General features: G+C 37.2%; 2 protein-coding genes and 1 pseudogene across 2 annotated transcripts; 2 read left to right on the top strand and 1 right to left on the bottom strand.

The window, feature by feature from the left end:
- LOC136279210 (2-(3-amino-3-carboxypropyl)histidine synthase subunit 1-like) overlaps positions 1 to 21,587 on the bottom strand; it is a 490,303-nt pseudogene that overhangs the window by 377,666 nt on the left and 91,050 nt on the right.
- On the top strand, positions 1,231 to 9,108 carry LOC131793996 (glyoxalase domain-containing protein 4-like). Its single transcript, XM_059111488.2, has 7 exons — positions 1,231 to 1,366; positions 2,544 to 2,593; positions 3,255 to 3,375; positions 4,535 to 4,676; positions 5,736 to 6,067; positions 8,063 to 8,149; positions 8,595 to 9,108. The coding sequence occupies exons 1-7, from the start codon at positions 1,277 to 1,279 to the stop codon at positions 8,673 to 8,675; spliced, it is 903 nt and encodes a 300-aa protein (XP_058967471.2). The 5' UTR covers positions 1,231 to 1,276; the 3' UTR covers positions 8,676 to 9,108.
- LOC131769584 (2-(3-amino-3-carboxypropyl)histidine synthase subunit 1-like) lies at positions 10,353 to 19,996 on the top strand. Its single transcript, XM_066162681.1, has 12 exons — positions 10,353 to 10,489; positions 11,075 to 11,160; positions 11,919 to 11,988; positions 12,649 to 12,712; positions 13,524 to 13,645; positions 14,539 to 14,693; positions 15,081 to 15,199; positions 16,235 to 16,303; positions 16,716 to 16,872; positions 17,567 to 17,667; positions 18,435 to 18,513; positions 19,199 to 19,996. The coding sequence occupies exons 1-12, from the start codon at positions 10,357 to 10,359 to the stop codon at positions 19,481 to 19,483; spliced, it is 1,440 nt and encodes a 479-aa protein (XP_066018778.1). The 5' UTR covers positions 10,353 to 10,356; the 3' UTR covers positions 19,484 to 19,996.

The following is a 21,587-nucleotide window of genomic DNA, read 5'->3' as shown; positions in this document are numbered from 1 at the left end:
GTCAATCAATTTAATTTCAACTTTCTGCTCTCAATTTCAACTTTCTTCTCTGTTTGGGATTAATTGACGTGTTCTCAGCCAATGAGCTTATTGAAATTTTGGCAAGTATATTATCAAACGTGATACTGTGAAAAGGAATTGCAAGCCAGACGCGTTATGGGATTAAAAAGAGCAGATGCTGCATGTTAACAAATGTGTACAGGAGGTAACTCCGGTTTTTAATTGGCTGTTGGCCATAATCAAGAGCAAGAACGGCGAACAAATACTTGACAGCGAAGAGTTGGGGAACGAGAAACAAGGGTAACAGGGAGAGCAGGCACCCTTCAGGAGCTTCACCGTCCCCGCCTCTCTTATTCTAACTTTGTGATCTCCCTCATCCGTAGCGAAAATCCATATGTGCTTATTGTTGGAGAAAGTATGTGGTATTCAAACCTTGGCCTTCGAATTTATTGACGAGCACAAAGCCCTTATAAGCTTCTGTTCTTGATCCGACTACATTTATTTACTTCCGTGAGAAGCCACATTTGACGAGCTGTCAGTTAATGGATCAAAGAATTAAAAGTGTTCTACAGGGTGTTCGTTTCGAATCCAAATGGAGAACATTTTACACTTGGGTAAATAGAACAAGACAGCTGGTAAATTTTGCGCTCGGTAGAAGGATCGATGTTTTTTGTCTTGACACGAGCTTGGGGCAGAGGAAAAAGAATGTAAGTTCCCGTTAGGAATCGAACCCCAGACTTTCGCGCTCAAAATTTACCGTCCATTTACTAAGATATCACTTCCGAAATAGCTGATCTTCGGAGTGTGCAGAACGTGCGTGTCAAAATGTGAACATAATAATGTGGATTTTTAACTCTTAAGATCTGATTGCTTATTCTCCCTTCGAACTTCTGCACATTTCCTTGTGAATTAGTCCCAAGAATTTAGTGTTAGAACAAGATAAGAACTTCTAAACGGATAAGTTTAAGTATTGCCATTACCAGTTTTCTAAATAAGTTATTGATTTTATAGGGAGAAATTACATGTTAATCACTTCTCGGAGTTAAGGTCAATGGCCATAGTCGCTAGTGAATTTTCTCTGTAACTCAGAGGTGGAGCATCGTAGGGCGGAATCGGATGTTAGCTCCGATTTCATCATTTTCTACATTTAAAACTGTCAATGTCCCAATCTTGAATGGGAAAAAATATCTATCAGACTGGCTACCAGTCTCCCTTTGTTTCTCACATAGCTGATATCCAAAAACGTCACGCAATATTTGCAATCAAATTCATCAAGATGTCTCTTCGGCGGGCTTTACATTTTGTCTTTAAAATTGCCAACAGAAACGACACGATGAAATTCTATCGCGAAATTCTGGGCATGAAGGTTAGTATCACTTTTTTTGAGCGCTCTTTCGCGATTTAAAGTTTCCTTAAATCTTATGTTTAGTATAGGCACAGCTGTGAACAGTTTCAATATCCAAAATTGTATAACTTGACCCAACAGGTAATGAAACATTGCTCGTGAGTTTGAGTTTACTTGCATTGTCTTTGGCTACCATCGAACCGAATATCGTCTGTAACAACAATTTTAAACTCTAAAAAAATTGTTGTTTTGTCTTCCATGGATACGATTTGAACATTTTAAAATGATTTTAGAAATGTAATAACGTGATAGTCCCGTGATATCAGAAGCAAGTGTTAACCTACCGATGTTATGTGCTTTTAATAGCACACATTTAGTTATTTCATCTGTTTATCAAAATATTCAAATCTACATCAATTTTAAGGTTCATAACCGAAATGTTATAAGGATAACACATCAGAAAACCTTTGAGAAAAGACAGCATTCTGGTTACTCGATTTTAATCATCTTCTTCTTGAGGAACTAAATATAAGCTTACAAGCCTTACTGGTTGTTAAGAGGTTTCCTCGCCATTAAACTTTTCTTGTTTTCTTTCGCAATTGTAGTAAATTGCAGTTATATTATATGTAATGGCAAATAAAGTAAATAAATTAATAAATAAACCTATATCTGCTGAAACTCAACAGAAGTCTTCTCAAAAATACATGTATTATTGTATACTGTATATTGGTATTGACCTTGCCATTTGATTGTGAAGAATTCCTAATTTTATTTGACTTTCTATGCTTGGCTTTAAGTAATAAAAAATTGGATTTCAGGTTAATTGACTTGCCTTGAGTGACACATCATATCATTTCTGCTTTTCTTTGTGTATTTTTTGTCCTTCTTCTATGCAAATTTGTATCATGACAGAGAAATAGAAGTGAGGTAATCACCCTGTTCCTATACCATCATCTTCTGCCTCCCCTCCCCTCCCATACTGCCACCCTGTCATCTCCCAGCCTTCATGATGAAAAATTTTCTTACAATCTCTCTCCATTCTCACTCTCACTAGGTTCCAGCCTCTCTCCTTTTCTTCTCCTTCCACCAATGAATTGTTTTTTTTTCTCTTCTCCTAAGCTCTCACCCCCATTCCCACCCCCCTCTGCAGTCATTTAGCTGAGGTAGACATTATATAATTCATTTGTTTGTCCAACAGGTTTTGAGGCATGAAGAATTTGAAGAAGGATGTAAAGCTTCATGTAATGGGTATTTGCATGAATCATTTTTATCATTCAAGATTTTTTTTTATACCACTCCAGTGTTATTTGCACCCCTACCCCCATTCCTACTAACAAATTTTATCTAGGAATTGTTTTTCATTCCTGGTGGGGCACACAGTCCTTTAGATAAAACTGTGTTGCCAAAGTTTGGGGGGCAAACAAGGTGTATTATGGCTAGGAAAAAATAGGGAATGAGAATCTTTCCACCTCCTCTGGACAGTTTTCAGTTGACTTTTTACTCAAATCACTTCATTTTGCATCTAAATTGCTACACAATCCTTATACGAGAACTGTATTGTGTTGCAGTTAGAGAAATTATCAAGTGTTAGTGAGGGCTGTGGTTCATGTCAAATGTAATTTGGCCTTAATTTTACCCAAAGGATATTAGTAATTTAGACAAGAGATTTTGAGACAATTTGCCAAATAAACTTGACCCAAAGATTGGAAATCCATCACTTTACCTTTCAAATAAAGGAAGACTAGAAATCAGAATTCTGAGATGTTCCTTTTGAATTGATTAGAGTGTGAGATTCTGTTGAGTGAAACTTAATATCTTAGTTTTTGATGTTCATTGATGGTTTTGAAAGTTTAGTTCAGTAGCCACTTGTTGATAACGTAAACCAATTTGATTTTATGAATTATTCCAGACCCTATGATGGCAAGTGGAGTAAAACAATGGCAGGATTTGGACCAGAGGATGATCATTTTGTTGTGGAACTGACGTACAACTATGGAATTAAAACATATCAGCTAGGAAATGATTTTCAGGTGACTATCTACCACCAGGGATATGGAACCTTAATGGCTATTTTTACCCTGCCAACAAAAATACAATTCCTCTGCTGGGGTTAGCAGGGATAATGTGGCAGTAAGAACTCTCTCCCTCCATCTTACAGTGCTAGTTTGATTCCAGTAATAGCTGCCATTGTTTTGGTTGATGGTGTTGTAGCTTGTCCTTGTATCATGGAGCTCTTATAGATCCTTTTGTTTTCCTCCCTTTCTAAAAAATAACATGCCAACTTGACCCTTTTTTTCACTCTTTACATCTTAACATCAGTATGCATATTCTCCATACTGTTCTTTATACATTTCTTAAGGTGCTGACAAAGGGAATTTTTTTAACAATCAAGAACTTCTTTGGTTGGCAGTGATTTCCTTTGTTCTTGTTATCTTAATGTTTGATTCAGGGGTGATTTTATATGGAGAAATTACATGCTAGTCGCTCCTAGGGGTTATAGAGTTACAGGCCTGAGGTTATTCCTTGCCAGATGGTTACATCCACAGCACATCCTTAATTAAAATTTGGTGTCTCCCTAGCATCAACAAATTAGCAGACTTTTCCAAAGGAATGACAGCAAGAGTGGCTTAATTGTATACTCGAGATGAAAAAAAATATATATCCAAGAGGTTTTCATGTTCAGGAACAACGAAATAGATTATTGCTATTATAATAATAAATTAAAGTTTTCACGAATCCCTTGAGCATAGAGGTTAACCTTCAAACTCCCAGAAGTGATTAACATGTAGATTCTCCCCATTATATCCATACATTATCCATCAAAAAGGTAATAAGAATACTCTAACTTACCACGTAACACTAAGATCTAATACCAAATTCTCATAACTCATTTACGAGGAAATGTGTAATAGCTGGAGGAGAGAATGAACAATCAGATCTTAGGAGTTAAAGGGCTAAAAGTGAAGATTTTAAAAGAACTAACTAAACTGAGACCTGAGCCTTTCTGGGTTTTATCTTTTTTTATACAATCATTCCTTCCTCTGTGAAAATTGACTTAAAGTTTATTGAGTATAAATTATCCTCTGCAAGATATAATAAACTCTGTAGAGGTCATTTTGGACTGAGGTTATTGCTTAGGTTTTGTTTAAAAAGCAACAAGCACTTTAAGACTATTTCTTGTTTGTGCAGGGAATAACTGTGCACTCAAAGACTGCTGTGTCAAATGCAAAGCAACACAGCTACCCTGTGACAGAAGAAGGAGAAGGTTGTCTCACTGTCAAAGCACCTGGGGGTTACAAGTTTACTCTGGTAGACCAGGATGTTATTGGTGGTAAGTTGGAATATTAATGAATGTGAACTTAGTTCCTTCTTCAAGTGTTACATGGATACTGTCTTTAAAAAAAAAAATGATGACATAATCAGCTCCTCACAGATTTAAATCTTGGATAAGGTTGTTTGCTGAAAAATAAGCAATATGGAGTCTGCATTGCCTGTTATCCTTTAAATCCTAATGCCAGTATGCATAGTCTGCACACTGTTCTCTTTATATTTTCTAAGATGCTGGCAAGGAGAATCTGTTTAACAAGTAAAAGCTTCCTGTATTCTCATGACCTAGATTTGTTATTCAGGGGTGATACTATGTAAGGAGAAATTAGATGCCTGTCACTCTTAGGGGTCAAATGTTAATGCTTGGTAAAAATGCATCGCTTTATTGGTATTTAGGTTAGCTAACAAGCCTTTGGTCTTCTAAAAGTTTTCTTTAGCCATGATAAGTGGTGTAAGGAAAGGTCTGTGATAAGTATCAAACAATAGGCAACCAACCAAAGGGTTGTTAATTAATCTTTTACACCCTGACATCTTTATGCATATTCTCCCTACTGTTTACTATTATATTTCTTATGGTGCTCACGAGGAGAATTTGTTTAATAATCAGGATTCTCTTTTGTTGGTGTCATTTCCTTTATTCTCATGACCTTTGTGTTTTATTAAGGGGAAAAATTGTAAGTAGGAATTAGATGCTAGTTATTATGATGGGTTTAAGGGTCAAAAATAAGATTATGAGCTTGAGACTTCTGTTGCACGATAAAAGATGATGGTGAAGCCTGCATCAGCTATTGGACATCAAGGTTGACAGCAGCTAGTCAAATTGCTTTCATGTAAATCTAGTAGCAGTTCATAAACAGGTTTATGTTTTAATTTGATCAGGTTTACAAGCACACATTGTAAGGATTCTCACTTAGTTCTCTGAGTATCACAGAAAAGAGTAGTGTGACTAATTAGATCGAGGAATTTGTGATAGACAGCTATTAGCATTATACTTACAGAGCCAGGTAAAAGGTCTGCCGAAGAAGTATAATTTATAAACCCTTTTCTATTTTTTCTTCAACAGATCCAGTAAAAAAAGTTTCCCTTGGAGTTTCAGACCTTGCCAAATCTTTACTATACTGGCAAAATTTATTGGGGATGACACTGTACGAAAAGACAGAGACAACAGCATTGTTAGGCTATGATTCAGACAAGTGTAAGCTTGAACTTATTCACCTTGGACACCCAGTTGATCATGCAACCGCATTTGGACGCATTGCTTTCTCATGTCCAAGCAAACAGTTGTCAGAGATTGAATCTTTGGTGAAAAATGAAGGTCATACAATACTTACACCACTTGTCAGTTTGGACACGCCAGGAAAGGCCTCAGTGGAAGTGGTTATCTTAGCTGATCCGGTAGGTTGTAGAGGAAGAAGGGCACTATCTATATATTCCCTCTGACGAAGAGCTAATGCTCGAAACGGCAGCTTTAGAAAATTCGTCAGGGAGGCCAATTTACATTACCAACTCAAGGGAACCCATCACCTAGTCAGTTCAGAAAATAGAGATGGATCGGCCAAATGCACCATCAGTCATGCTTAGTTCTTGCACTCCCGATATAGAGGATGACAAAGGGTTTATACATGGTGCGTGATTACTAATGGTAATAGGACCGTACGGAGTCCAATTCTATCTGTAATCAAACGAGTGATTAACAAAATTGGACGAGCGCGAAGCAGGAGTCAAATTTGTCAATCACGAGTTCAATTACAGACAGATTTGGACGACAAGAATTTGAAGTCCTGTTACCAATTAATCATAACCGTTACAATTTTCGAAAACAAATACATTTAGGTCAAATATCTCTGGTAGAGACAATGTCGAAAGTAAAAAATTTCTCCATTTTGGAAATTCCTCAGTTTTTTTTAGGATAAGTGGTTGTTGCTATGGTTATTGGGATTTATTCTGGATTTGACGATTTCCGACGAACTCTCACTAGTTTCGTTATTTCATGCATTTCTGGACATATCTTGTTTTGGGGCCACTGGCCCACCCGTAGTGGGTAAATTTTTCAGCTTAGAAATAAACTGTGGATTCATAGTAAGTAATCAAAAGGTCTTGGACAGCTATTTTTAATGAATAAAGAGGGTACGTTTCTAAAGAAACTGTGGTGCTACAAGAAAGATGAAAAACTCTACAGCCAACATTTATCTTTCTAATCGGCACTCTTAATCCTCACGTTATTAACGAGCGCTTTTTTTTTCAACTTATTTATTCTTGTAATTTGCACGTTGCCATACTCACATGTGGCTTAGCTCCATTTTTCTGCATGTAAACCACACACAACCTTCAATTCTTCTATTTTCTCTGACAAAGGGCAAACGCTCGAAACGTCAGATTTAGAATCTCTTTACGGAGACCTGAATTTACATTATCGACTCAGTTGATAAGAACCATATTATCTGGTCATTAGTGAAAGCGGTTGTATTGGCTGATTCTGCTATAGTAAGCTTTATCAAAAGTTACTTTACGGAAAAGTTAGTATAAGTTGCTTATCAATTAAACAAAATTCTTCTTTTGACACAGGGATCTCTACTGTATCTCTACAAGCATTTCTTTTATGAATAACAGATAAGACAACCTTGCATGTGGTGGTTTGTTTTATGGCAGCCATTTTAACTGGTCTGGAACTAGTCGTAAAAGGGTTTGAGATTGCTAAATATGTGAAGAACAACAGAAACTCTGATCGCTTGTTAAGAATGATAATTTTTTTTATTGCTTTTTTTTTTACGGCTGATCTTAGCAGTATGCAGGACGCGTGTCATATGAACTACGTAATAGACCTCGCTCATCGTAGAGTCTCTGTGGCTCAGTGGTAGAGCATCGGAGCACGGAATTTGCAGGTCTTAGGTTCGATTCCTCATGGAGACTCAGAATTTTTTCTTTGTCCCACGCTCGTGACAAGACGAAAAACATATTTCTCTATTTTTTATTAGTTTTCAAAGATTTCCAAGCCCCACGTCTTGATGCATTTAGCTTAAGACTTGCAATGCATATCCATTTTTTAAATGGTCATCATAAAAACAAAGTGCAAAAACAAAATGAAGTTCATCTTTTGTTCAGATGAAAAGACTCATTAGATGTGAGAGCTCCCTCCGTTCTGTCTTGCCCTTTGCCGTACAGCGCAAAATCATAGTTTAGGAAAAAGATGTTATGGTTTCATAAAATGGTACATGAAACTGAGAGCGTTGTGGGTTTAGGTAGGGCATACCTGTTGGAAAATAAATATGATGCCTTCCTCCTCCTTCACTCTATAGGAAATTCATCAAGGTGCATTGCTCAGATAATCTGTTGGTTAAAACGTTGGTACTACCTTCAAATTTATATGTGTTGTTTTACCTTTCATTTCAGGATGGACATGAAATTTGTTTTGTTGGCGATGAAGCATTTAGAGAGTTGTCAACAGTGGATCCAAAAGGAGACGAACTTCTTGATACAGTGAGTTAGTTATTTGTCGTGTTTTAGAGGTACATGTCGAACTCGGCAAATCAATTGCGTTGAAATCATCAAACACCGTTAGCCACGGGTTAAGGGAAAAAAAACCAAAAGTGTTCTACTGCCGAGAACATGAGTTTTGAACTTTGCAAAGTGTTCTCGCATCTAGTTAGCCTGTGAGCAGGGTCCTTATTATTGGCGCTGCACGACGAGCATTTCTCCGCCCACGGGTTGATTTGAGACGAGTCGTGGAGAGGTTTGCCAGGGGTCTGGCACTAATAACGAGGCATTATCAGTACCAGAGTCCTTGCAGACTTCTTGCAGCTCAAAGCCACATGCTTTCTCGCGGGCCGAAGTTCATCAAATTTTTTCCCTAATCTGTGATACGCAAGTGTTTTGAAAGATTTTACCGATCATTATTTTTTCTTTTTGACATTATTTCTTCCAGGCGATGGTAGAAGATAAGAGTGATGAGTGGTTTGCCGAAGTTGCCTCAGGAAAGAGATGGACACCGAAAAAGAAAAAGTAAAAAATAAAAATTCTGCACGGAATGATTTTAGAACGTGTTCAGACTTTGGAACTATGCATAGTTACATAGCGCTAAAAGAATAAAATCCTTACAGATAGTCAATACAATCATTTTCCATAGTTTAGTAATTTAGACTGATTCAAGAAGAAGGTTCTTGTATCAATGTTCCCTTTCTTTTCTACGTGCTACGTAATGAAGAAACTTATATTTTACTTTGTAAATGTCGAGCCCGTATAGCCACGTTCTCTGTTGGTCAGGTTTGTTGCCAAAATTTTTCATGGGCCTTTCTCTGGATTACCATCGCAGGTTCAACCGTTTAAATTTTATTGGTTATTTATTCCTTTATTAAAAACGTACATAATCTAAAAACACGTACGTAAATTTACTTCCATGCATCTTGTGTTAAGAAATAAAAGTCAAATCAGTGGTTTGAGTACAATTGACTGTGATCTTTTGTGTATCTTTGCGAAGAATTGCAAGGCTTTCATAAGTTTTTCAGTATTTAGGAGGTGAGACCCACATGCGACTTCATAGGTATAGCCGGTGTCCTAGCAAATTCTCTCCCCTTCCAGATTTGGACTCCCTATCGGGTGTAGATGTAGACCTGCTGTGCAATGACAACGACACTGACGAACTTGGAGAGATGGTTTTGGGAAATGCGTATATAACAACCCCTCTACCATTTCCAGTGTTGAAAATAATAAAAAACTGTTATTCAAAAGTGTTTAATCAACATCTTTAAGATACTTTAAATCCTTTGTGACTAAGGTTCTAGACTCTATTTTCGTTAGGGATGGGTAAGTCTTTCTTTGGTGGTGTAACCGCAAAGATGAACGTGCTAGTAACTGGTTACGTTTTACATGACGTGTGTCCAGACAAGTTCCTAAGGGGGTTCCCCTCCGTTTAATTCTGATTAATTGATTGATTCTGCAACGCTGATCGATATCGTATTCTGGTCAAACAAAGTTTGAATTTCTGCTTGACCCTTTAAGAATTACTTGAATGCAATGCTTTCTACAAGAATGGGACCAAGGTCATTTACAATAAGGATTGTGGAATCTAGTTGAGGCTATACCTTCTTTGGTAATGATGAAAAAGAAAGGGGAAATAACAAATGATATTAGAATTGCACTTGTCTTTTGATTAGGATCTTGCAGATAATAATGATTTTCTTTGTAAAAGCGATTCTTACTGTACAGTTTTATCAATTATCGTTGCGAAGTGTGACGGTCAAACTTCAAAAACATTCTTTGACAAATTAAAAACATGGCTTGAATTACTCAGTTACGCAAGCTTGTTGCTAACTCTAAAAATAGTCCGATCGTATTGCACAAATCTCGTATTTGCCACACAGGGTGTTTCCAACTTCTACTGGAAAGCTATCTTAAGTGCGATCATGCGTTCACTTCACCCTTAGATGCCTCTTGTGATCAGAGGGGGGCGCTCTTTCCTTTTCACTTCTTTACTTCTTATTAATCATCCATTCGGCCTCTCTTACCTCAAAACAATGGCTGGGGCTACTGAAAAGCTTCCACGAAACAAATACGCTTGAAAATGAAAATAGGAGACGGGAAATGGGAAATGGGATATAAACTACGATAGATCAGCATTTTCGTGTCAGCGGATAAACAATAAACACTAAACATTTCGTATGCGTTGAAACAAAGCATACTTACCTAACATGGCCGAAGCATTAGAAAGCCGCACGTCTGAGGACAAAGCGAGTTGTACTCGAGTTTCTGCCAAGAATAACACAAGAAGGAGATTTGTCGGAACTAAGTCTAATGCTGGACAGACGACTGACAAACTCGCAGGTAAATTGTAACTGATATTGGCTCGTAATTCACTGTGCACGTGCATACGTTCACGTTCGAATAGCTAGAGAAGGAACAGATTTGAATCGTTCCCACACTAAAACTGATTTTTAGCGCAATTTCATCTTCTATTTTCCTTTTTCGGTCGCATTTCTTCCCTGAAGCTGCACACAAAAAAAATTTTACAGTCATGTTGTACTCTATAAATGGATCCTAAGCCCAATAAATTAATTCGTTTTTGTTTTGTTTTGGTTTGCCTTATTCGTAACCTTTCACAGTTACACATAACTCAATATACTAGTCGAAATCCTCAGCCGTAGACCCGGTATAGATGCCTAAGTTTCTGAGCCTGGGGGAAAATATGGTAATTAAGATTTTCGCTTAGCTCCAATTTCTTCATTATTTATTTGTTATGGTTCAATTTTTTTGCTTTCATTTTTTTTGAACCAGTTTAAATTGTCAAACTAGCTTAAAATTTTGAACTGTGTTTTCAAGTTACAAGATATCTTTTACAAAATTTACATGTAGTCAAGCATTCATTTAGCCCTCTGTTATTGAAATGCCCTCCATTTCCTGTTATTTTAGAAATAGGAGCAAATAAGAGAAGAGTTGTTCGTCAGATTCCAGATGAGATTGTAAACAATCTTGAGCTGCAAGATGCTGTGAAACAGGTAAATAATGAGAAACTTCACATTACCCTGGGTTCACTCGACCCTTTAACCCCATAACTGACCAGGAAAGAATTTCTCCTTACAATATCAGTACACTATCAAGCAGACAAGTGATGAGAATAAAGAAAAATATCAAAACTGAGATTATTAGCTGATCCAATACCCAACTTCTCAGAACTAACATCAAAATAATTGTTGTGCAGACAGTAAGGAGAATTATTAATGAGATCTTGGAAGTAAAAGGGTTGAAAAAGTAAATTAATTTATTTAAAGCCCCTTTCAACTGATTTAGTGAAATAAAATCCAACTAGAATCATCATGGGGAATTTTCAGCCACCAGACTGAGGGTAAAAAAAGGAATAAAATGTGACTTCCTCAAGTATAAATGTATTGTAAGTTGCTCTCCAGAAACCTATATCCTTTTTGATATCACTGAGGCCTGTAGGATTGTTATTTTAGAATCAGGTCTTATTTTTCAAGTTTATTCTAATTTTGCAGTCTGTGTACTGAATTAACCATTGTTGTCCATCCACTTTTATTTCTGGTACTGTTTTTGTGCGTATTTGAAATGTGACGCATTTATAAGAATGTGTTCTAGGTAACTGCTATTTTTCTGGAATTGTCATCCCCAAAAACAGGTCATAATAGTTTAACCAACCAGCTACAATTCATTTTCTATATATCAGATTTTTCACTTAATATAGAGATCAGGGTAATTATTACTTTTCTGACTGAGGTAATTATTCCTTTTACAACAGTTACCTCCTAACTACAATTTTGAAATCTTCAAGACAGTGTGGAGGATTAAAGAAATAAATGCTAAAAGAGGTAAATAAGCCACATTAGTGGTTAATTTTTGTTTGTTGCTGTGTTCTTATGCAACACACTTGACTCCACCTCATAATGCCTCTCTCCACCTGAGTGCAAAGGAAAAAAGATGAATTCTTTACCTGAGCTAAGTGGCCCTGATCCTGTGGGAGCTTATCTGGGTTTTCATAGCATGAAGCAACAAGGGGTATTATCAGTACAACTCCCCCCCTGAATGGAATGCTGGTCCATCACTAGGTTACTCCCCAGCATTTTATCAGACTTCCCTGACAATTGGCCAGTATCCATTCATACTCCTGGTTGGATAGAGGCACTGTAAAAATAAAGTGTTTTGTGTTTTGACCAAGCCAGACCAGTACTTGGTCTCAAACCCAGACCTCTCCAGCCAGAGTCCAGTGCACTAACCATTATGCTGCAGCATAATGGCATCTTCCATGAGTACAAAAGAAAGGGTGAGGTGGAAATGCAGTTCTCCTTATCAATACATGCTATAGAAATCATGATAAGCTTTAGTCCCTCTGTCATTTGATCTTGTATGCAGACCTTGGCCTTCAAATGTTGCCATGAAAAAAAATGAAAAAATATGATGTCATCTTCAACCACAATAGGCATAAATCAATGTCAGTTTCATGTTCTGTGTTTTTTTTTTTCAATCATCAGTGGCATTACAGTTCCCTGAAGGACTTCTCTTGTATGCTTGCACAATAGCAGACATTTTAGAAAGGTATTTCAAACCAATTCCTACCAAACTTTTAAAATTGTATTTGTTATTTGTACACATAAATTGTTTGATACATTTCATATGTTGGAAGGATTGTAAAAAATAGCAGTTGATAATTATTTCACTTTGAATGGACTGCAAGCCAGCTGTTTACCCACTGACAGCTTGCCTAAGTATAACAGGCATTTGTCAATTAACAAAATGATTCCATGTTGCTGTGTATCTGTTCAGTAATAGTGTGTCACTGATGGTCTTACTACATTTTAACGTCTTCCATGATCTATTACTGTACAGACCTATAGCAATGCAGTGTAATCTATTTGTTTTATGTGATAACAAAGCAAAATGTTATCGATGGTGATGTCAAGTAAATTGTATGTATCTGTCCCACAATAGCTCATATTAAGTAAAAACCATTCAAAATGTGTGCATACTTCAGCTTTTCATATAATTTCAAAGCTGACATTTTGAGTGTTAGCCCTTTGTCAGAGCAAAGGGCTAACGCTGGAAATGTCAGCTTTGAAATTCTTCATGGTGGCCAATTTATGCTATGAACTCAGTTGATGATACTAAATTATCCTGTTATACTCTCCCACCAATGCAGCACCACAGTTTCTTTAGAAACTTACCCCCTTTATTCATTTATGATATAATAATTATATGATTTATGGTGGATTCTGAAGGATTACAACTGTAAGATAATCTGCACATGCATACTTTTTCGCCCATCACTTGAAAAAAATTCATACAGAAAGTGGCTCAGGTTTTCAGCTCTGGATGACTGCCATTGTACTCAGTGGGACTTTTGTGTTAGATTCACAGGTTGTGATACAGTCATCATGGGGGATGTCACGTATGGTGCTTGCTGTGTTGATGACTTCACTGCGAGGGCTCTTGGTTGTGATCTTATGGTTCACTATGGCCACAGCTGCTTGAGTAAGTTGTCATGGTTGTTAAATGTCTCAAAAAAATGTTGATAGACATCACTTAATCTTCTTCATCATAATGTAAACTCATATTATACCACAACTGAATCCTTTCAGCCTTGATCTTTTTCTTCTAACCTCCCAGTTTCACCTTTTAAAGTCCCCTTTGTCTCACCTTATACTTCATAGTTCTCTCAAGTTTCCCCTCAGTTTTTATTGCCCTTGCTTTCTGTTCTCTGCTGGTAGATATGTCTAAGTTTTGAATGATTTTTTTTTTTTGAGGAATCCTTGCTTTACAACTTTGATGCTTGAGCAACACAACAGTTCAATGTCAGTAGCATGGTATTTTGATGCAAACAATAGTGTTGCAATCAGTGGCTATGAATGTATGAAAAAAATTCAAGCCTGTGCTGGATTCAAACCCATGACCTCTGCGATACCAATGCAGTGCTCTACCATTACTGAGCTAACAAACCAACTGGGAGCTGGTCATTATGTTGGTTCATAATAAAACCATGAAGAGATTAATCAATTTTTTTTTTTTGGAATTTTTTTAATTGTGACTTATTTATGTATATATTCACTCAAACTAGCACCCGTGTACTAAACAATAAGCAAGTTCAAATAAAGCTTATTACTACTACAATGACCATGAAGATAGGTGGTTGCAAGTTAGCACTTTCTTTTTATCAAATATGGTTATGAAGACTGAAAATGACACTTTATTAGACTAAGTTGTTTTGGTACAAGATATCCCTCATGAAATTCAACTCATTATATTTGCAACTTTTGGTCTCTTCTATTGATGCAAAATTGAAAGACCCTAAACAATTAGTAACCATGTATACAGTACTGTAGGTAAGAGAATGTGAAAAGGTTCATTATTTGTTCATTGTTTTATAGTTCCTATTGACTCAACTAAAGGAATAAAGATGTTATATGTATTTGTGGACATAAAGCTGGATGCCACACATTTTGTCAACACAGTCAGACACAATTTTGAAGCTGGAAAGTCACTTGCACTTTTGAGCACAATCCAGTTTGTGACAACACTTCAAGTATGTATTAAATGATTACACTGATGGGACAGTATCAGGATCATGTTTATTGTTGGTACTCTTGACTGATATAGCGGTCAATATATTGGTCGAGAGTTGGTTGATACTTAACCAATATATTGATTGACAGTCGGTTGACAGTCGGTTGACTGCTTCTTCTGGATGGGAGGAGCATCTCACATGGTTCACTATCAGGCATTTTGTCAAGTTTCCATGACAACCCACTGGTACCCATTTCTCTCCAAGCTAGAGAGAGGGGAGAGAGAATGCAACACAGTGACTTGGCTGAGACTTAAACCCTGTGGTTTGGACCCAGTGTCTCCTTTTATTGTGTTCATACTTTCAAATAATTTTGACATATATGTATTTAATTTGTTGTTTACCCAGGCTGTATATCAAGACCTGTGTAAAGATTATCAGGTAGAGATTCCGCAGTGTAAACCATTGTCACCTGGAGAGATTCTGGGCTGCACTGCTCCCAGAATAAAAGACAAGGATGCATTCATGTAAGAAAATTATTAAGCAAAACAAGGAAATAATCATGTAATTTAGTTCATTGTGCATTTAAGAAAACTGCACCAACTCTTTCATAGCGAGTATTCTTAAACAAATTGAACATTATTTTGAAAATCTTTCTTATTATTTGTATTGGTAAATCTAGTTGTTAGTACTGTAGTGGTTTAGTTTCATGAAAAATTTGCACCATTAGATCTGAAGCTATTTGCTTATAAATAAAACAATGATCTGAGCCAAGGATCACTGTTACTTTTAGGATTAAAATAAGGCAGTTTGTTCGTGTTTTCACCATGTCCGTTGTTTTGTCAGGAAAACTCCCATCGAGCCTCTGTCTTATTTCTGGAAGAATTGTTTGGCATTCTTCCTGCTGTGTCCATGGCATATTTATTGTTTAGCGATGTTGCCTAGCGACAACGGTGCCCACTTTGACTAAAATAATCATGTTTGTTCTGAAGACTAACTTAAAATCATTTAACCCTTTCATTCCCAAGATCTCATTAGTAATTCTCCTTGCTGTCTACCATACAATTCTTTTGATGTTAGTGTGGAGAATTAAGTATAATTTAGTATCCATTTAAAACCGTTTTTCTAAACCGTTTAACGGAAAAGCGTTAGTGTCCGTTTTCCCATGGAGGGTCACATTTGGTACTGGATGAACTTCAACTACCCTAATTGATATTTTCCTTTAGTTCATCACTCGTCTGCTTGATATTGTATTGATATTGTAAGGAGAAATTCTATCTTGGTCACTCATAGGAGTGAAAGGGTTAATCATTTAATTGGGTGGAAATTGAGTAAAAGTGTTATCAAAAACTAAATTGGGAAACAGATAAGTGGGTGTTATGTTTTTCGATTAATGTGTTATTATTGCAATTATTCCTAATTAAATGTTTGTTTTGTCACTGTATTTACCATTTTGATTGTAAGAAGCGGCTATCATTTAGGCACATGCTACCGACCACAGGAGGTACTTGTTTCAATTTTTTCTCACTGGAATGATCTTTAAACTTAAACGTTTTTTTTAGTTACTTAGGTGATGGAAGGTTTCATTTAGAGGCTGTCATGATTGCTAACCCATCTACACCAGCATACAGGTACACATAGAGAACTTCAAGAGGCAGATTTTTTTACGTGTAACAAATAGCCTTGCCTTGCCTAACATGTAGCTTCATATTATTTCAATTGGTTGCAGTGCTCAACAGCTAGAGAGGCAGCACAGATTGAGCCATCATTAAAGCCTTATTTTTCAGACCTCTTTCGTGTAATTCTGTGAATAAAAATTCATCACTTTTTCGATTACAAAATTGTTTGCCTCTAGTAAAGGCATACTGTCTGTGTGGACAGAGTGCGATTCCCGTCTGTTCCAGTATTTTCCCTATGCCCTCACTAAAACAGACCCCCTACCGCCTTGTACGCTTTGGATTGTTAGATATTGTATACCTTTCTGGGCCTTTGAGACAAACAACTTTTAACTAAAATTCTACTGCAATTTCGCTTTCATCGCAGATACGATCCCTATAGCAAAGTGTTTTCCAGGGAATATTACGATATTGATGCCATGTTTCAAGCGAGGAAAGACGCCATAACTACAGCGTCAAGAGCTAAGAAATTTGGACTCATTCTAAGTACGTTGGGAAGGCAAGGAAGTCCAAAGGTGCTAGAGGTATTGCATACAGTTAAAATTTGAAAATTTTATAAGTAAATATACTTTTTGAACGGAGTTCTACTTTGTGTGATTCAAAATTAAACCTTCAAATGTGCGTTGAAAGTAATCGGCAATCAGTTCGCCATGTCATGGGTTGACTGACGTGAACAATCCAAGCTACCCTCTCAACCAATCAGGTTGGTCAATAATGTTGCTCTCGCTGTACCTTTTAATTTTAGTTCCCATCGAGTTTTGATTATATTTTCGTAGTGATTGTAGTGATTGGACATCTGCTGGTGACTACTATGTTTTTGGTATTACGGCGCACTATCGAAATGCACTCTTCCTCAAACTCTCTCTGGACAAAATCAAGGCATTCTCGCATCTAAATATAATTTTTTCTGATGCAATTAACTTTGGGGGAGGCTGCAAATTTAAATTTAAATTCTCCAGTTTTCTTACGATGTAATGTGTGGAATATTATCGTCTATGCAGAGGGATCTCTATTTTTGGGCATCCTTATTTAAACGTTTTCTCCATTTGAGGGACACAAACTTTGATTAAAACCCTTGTATTCGATGCCGTCATTGAGGGGATACCCCTAATTCAGGGATATTTTGCTCGTGACGGCTATTATTCATGTTATCATCTTTTCCAAAGAGCTCATAAAGCAGATTTCATGAATCCTTTCGTCTTTTAATTTTATCTGCAGAAGTTAGAAGAACGATTCAGCAAGGCGGGCCTGGAATATGTAATTGTACTCATGTCTGAAATATTTCCGGGTAAACTTGGATTGTTCGAGGACGTGGAAGCGTAAGTTGCTTTTCTTGTCAAGATGTGAAAACTGCTTTCCGTCGATAAGATAAGACAAGAACCGTCTTCACGTAAATTCTGTTTTGTCAAGTGTCCTTAACAAAAATCTCATATTAATGAGTCTTTTTCCAATGTGCCCCCCCCCCCCCCCAAAAAAAAAAAAGAGGTAGGCTCCATATGATTACCACGGATGAAAGCTATTGAAAGTTAGTGCTTCTTCAATTTTTGAAATTTAAAAGTTTGGTTGAGGAATGAGCCACATTACTTTTTCCGTCGATGACGTTATAAAATTTCACCGTATGGGAAACTTTCCCAGCATGCTACTAAAACTCGTTAAATTGTCAATTTCATACTGTGGTCCGTCTTGCCTGTGAGTGTGACTCCAACCCATCTGCGCAGGCTTCGTACGAGTCCTGGAAAACTTGGAAAGTCCTGGAATTTTATTTTGACTTTTTCCAGGATGGAAAGTCGTGGATAAAAGACTACAGGTTCTGGAAAGTCCCGGAAATCTGCCAAAATCAAGCAATAAAGTTTTTAGAATTTACGTAAAAGAATTCTATGTCGACTGTAAGGAGAATTGATGTTGAAATCTTGGCTATGAATGGGTAGGAGAGGAAATTTGGAGCCCTGGAGAAATTAGCCTGAGTCCTGGAAAAGTCTAGGAATAGTCCTTGAAATTTGTTTCTGAAAAAGGGTTCGAACCCCGTCTGCAATGAAAACGTAGCTTAGCTTCCAAGATTTACTGATATTTCTTTGTCACTTTGTAGATGGGTGCAGGTGGCTTGTCCACGATTGTCCATTGACTGGGGCTACGCTTTTCCTAAACCTTTACTGTCGCCTTATGAGGTAAAATAATTGAATCTCATAACTATCAAATCCAGTTGAGCATGTTAGCAAATATCTTGAAAGGTAAGGTCCATGTCATCTGCGGGAGACAAATGTTTAGATGCATAACACAAATGTTCACAAACACAAACCGGGAACTTGACGGTTCTCGTTTTTATACAGAAATCGAATCAAATAGTTTCAATTTCGAGACTAACAACAAAATGCAAGTAAGCATGGATAGAGACATTTTCCACCGGGTGTCGAAAAGCGATCTGGAATAGCTTTGTTTTTACTTTCCTTCACCCTGTGATTGGTCCAAAAAACTCGCGCCACCATCTCAACCAATCAGATGCAAAACTAAAACCAATCACGACTTGGTGACTCGCGTTTTCCCGCGCTTCAGGGACGTTGCCTGTTTTTACTTTGAGTTCTCATTGGTTAATGATGATGTTAACCTTTGTTCTGATTGGTAGTTGTGATTAGTTTGGTTTTGATTTTTGGACACTCACTAAAAACCTGCTCTAATGCGAGTCCCTAAGTGTAGATTCGTTTTAGTTTTTTTCCGATTGGATGAGAGAGTGACGTAAGTATCTAGACCCATCATAGAACGAAAAACAGCAAAAGCAGTGGTATGGTGGTTTGCTTTGCTTTTTCAGTCAGTTGAAAAATGTTCTCATTGGAATTTTTTTCGTTTAATTTACAGGCGTCAGTTGTGCTTGAACAAATCAAATGGCAAGAAAATTACCCAATGGATTTTTACGCAAACGCTAGTTTGGGACCCTGGACTGTGAATAATGAGCGGAACAGACAAATACCGGTTAGCAGAAGAAAAAAGAATTTACACACAGAAAAGCTATCTGCGGAAAATGTTCCATCAAACGTAGAAGTCAAAGAAGGATGTGATGGACAAACTAAGGAGTGTTGTGGGAAATGCCATCAAGAGAAGCTTCTTAAGTTACAAGATGATCTGAAAACTAGTCTACAGTAATACAAAGAGTGCTTCGAGCAAGAGCGTAAACAATCGCCTTGGAACAAAAGAAATACGGGAAACAGAAGGCTTCTATCTTTTCTTTCACTTGAATGGAACAGAGAGGTTTGCGATCGATCGTCGTTAAACCAAAATCACGTCGGCCAATCTAAAATGGAAAATATTACGAGAAGTAAATGAGCAGTGGAAACGGGTTAAGCGCGGGAAAACAAGAATGTTTAAACTGTGATTAGTTAAAACAATCACTGAGCGAATTGAAGCACAACCAGGAACGCCAAGTAAATGTCAACAGCCTATTTAACATTAATGTGACTGAGTTCACAAGCAGGCGAATCGCAAATAAAATCAATCGAACTGATATCTTACGAACGTAATGTTAGGACAAAAGCAAACTCCGCCAAATTAAGAATTTGAAAAAGTTTAAGTTCTTGAAAGGACGATACATTGTACATAGCTTACACACTTTTGCGTTCTGTTAAATAAAAAACACAGCCTTCACCCCTAAACACAAAATAAAACTGGCCACACGATCAGAAAACACCTATCTCAATTTAAGGGAGAGTTGTAAAGCGCGTGCGTAGGTAGTGACCCATGAGGAGAGGTATGTCCATCCGTCCTTGTGATTCATCATTAGTGAGAGAGTAAGTTAGACAGTATCAGATGGTTTTCAAAGGGGCTTTCCATTAGAAAAAAAAGTTACCATTATTTTTTTTTCTGTGAAATACTATGATCTTTGGATAATTCGACGTTTTGACCACCCTTCCCTAAGTATCAGTTATGACAGTCTGAATGGCACGTATCTCTTAGAGTGATGGTGAGAGAGATTTGATGGCCCAGCACTCAGGCCAAAGTAGTCTCTAAAACAAAGATAATAAATGCACAATCCACCGACAGAGCTAAAAAACGTCTTCGGAAACGGATTTTGCGAACAAAGGAGACTTGTCTGATTGGCGCGGCAATGGATTTTGAGTCGTTTGCTCGTTTGAATTTCCGTGATGTTGCTTCTAGGCGTTGATTCCCTTTACCCTTTTTTTTTACAGAGCAACCTCAAAGAACTTTGTACAGCCCCTAAATGTTTTCAAAAATTAATTTTCTCCCTAAAAACACTGGAAATAGGAAAATGCCTTCAACGACAACAAAATGCCTCACTTTTAAATGCCAGCCTTTTTTTCCCTCCGCAAATTTCGTTGAATTTTAAACCTTGTGCGCTTGAGACTGCGGTATTGACCACATACCTGTGACGTAGCATTTCGTTATTCAGGTCTGCCCCATTCTCCCTCATTATCGTACCTCCCTTATAGTACTTCCCCTCTGTCTTAAGCCAGTTCGAGGCGACTAGTTTGTAAAACGGAGGGAAATAGTTAAGACCCTTTGTTTGTATATAAATTTGTTACCTTCGTGAAACAAGTCATAGAACAACGATATGAGCCAGATCCTCTGAGGAGATTGCTTCTTCTCTTTCATCATCCTCTTAACAAGAAGAGATCGCGATGACTCGTCCTCACAGTGACGCTTTCTTAGATTTCCCTGAAATCCTGAGGTCAAGGAAGCAAGGGCTAATACCTACCCACAATATCTTCGCAGTTGTAGCGTGTGCTTTTTTCCTCTGTCTACAGTATCAAAAAGTCTTTGACAGGTTGGTGTACATTTCACGAAGTAATTGGTAGGGACATTGTATAATGCACGGAGTGCAGTGTAACCCTTTCCATAATGGGCCAAACTATTACAAAGAAGAATAAAACATTCCCTAGAAAAATATTGAATTACAAAAAGCCAATGAGATGTTGTATGAATTTATTTTGAGCATAAATTTTTCCCACTGATTTTGAACGACAATGAAAATAGTTCCTTGTATTGTAAACAATCACAACAACACTTTCACAAAAACCAAAAAAATTGTGTTTTCAGTTAGAAAACAAGGAGAAGAGTATGGGACCGACTTTTTCAGAAGAAGTAGTCAATAGAGGAAGATGTTTTTCGTCTTACCACCAGCGTGGGACAAAGGAAAAAAAATCTGAGTCCTCATGAGGAATAGAACCCCATGGAGACTCAGAATTTTTTTCTTTGTCCCATGCTCGTGACAAGACGAAAAACATCTTCCTCT

This window comes from Pocillopora verrucosa, chromosome 2, assembly GCF_036669915.1.
Source record: "Pocillopora verrucosa isolate sample1 chromosome 2, ASM3666991v2, whole genome shotgun sequence".
Classification (NCBI taxonomy): Eukaryota; Metazoa; Cnidaria; class Anthozoa; order Scleractinia; family Pocilloporidae; genus Pocillopora; species Pocillopora verrucosa.
The sequence above is the reverse complement of the archived record's forward strand: the minus strand, read 5'-3'. Positions and strand labels throughout refer to the sequence as shown.

Bases quoted from the DNA above. Each gene is read 5' to 3' on its own strand.
- LOC131793996 (XM_059111488.2), top strand. From the start codon at position 1,277: ATGTCTCTTCGGCGGGCTTTACATTTTGTCTTTAAAATTGCCAACAGA. The intron at 3,376-4,534 runs GTGACTATCTAC...TTGTTTGTGCAG, and splicing joins AGCTAGGAAATGATTTTCAG to GGAATAACTGTGCACTCAAA. The intron at 8,150-8,594 runs GTGAGTTAGTTA...TATTTCTTCCAG, and splicing joins GAGACGAACTTCTTGATACA to GCGATGGTAGAAGATAAGAG.
- LOC131769584 (XM_066162681.1), top strand. From the start codon at position 10,357: ATGGCCGAAGCATTAGAAAGCCGCACGTCTGAGGACAAAGCGAGTTGT. The intron at 11,989-12,648 runs GTAAATAAGCCA...TTCAATCATCAG, and splicing joins AGAAATAAATGCTAAAAGAG to TGGCATTACAGTTCCCTGAA. The intron at 15,200-16,234 runs GTAAGAAAATTA...CGTTTTTTTTAG, and splicing joins AAAGACAAGGATGCATTCAT to TTACTTAGGTGATGGAAGGT.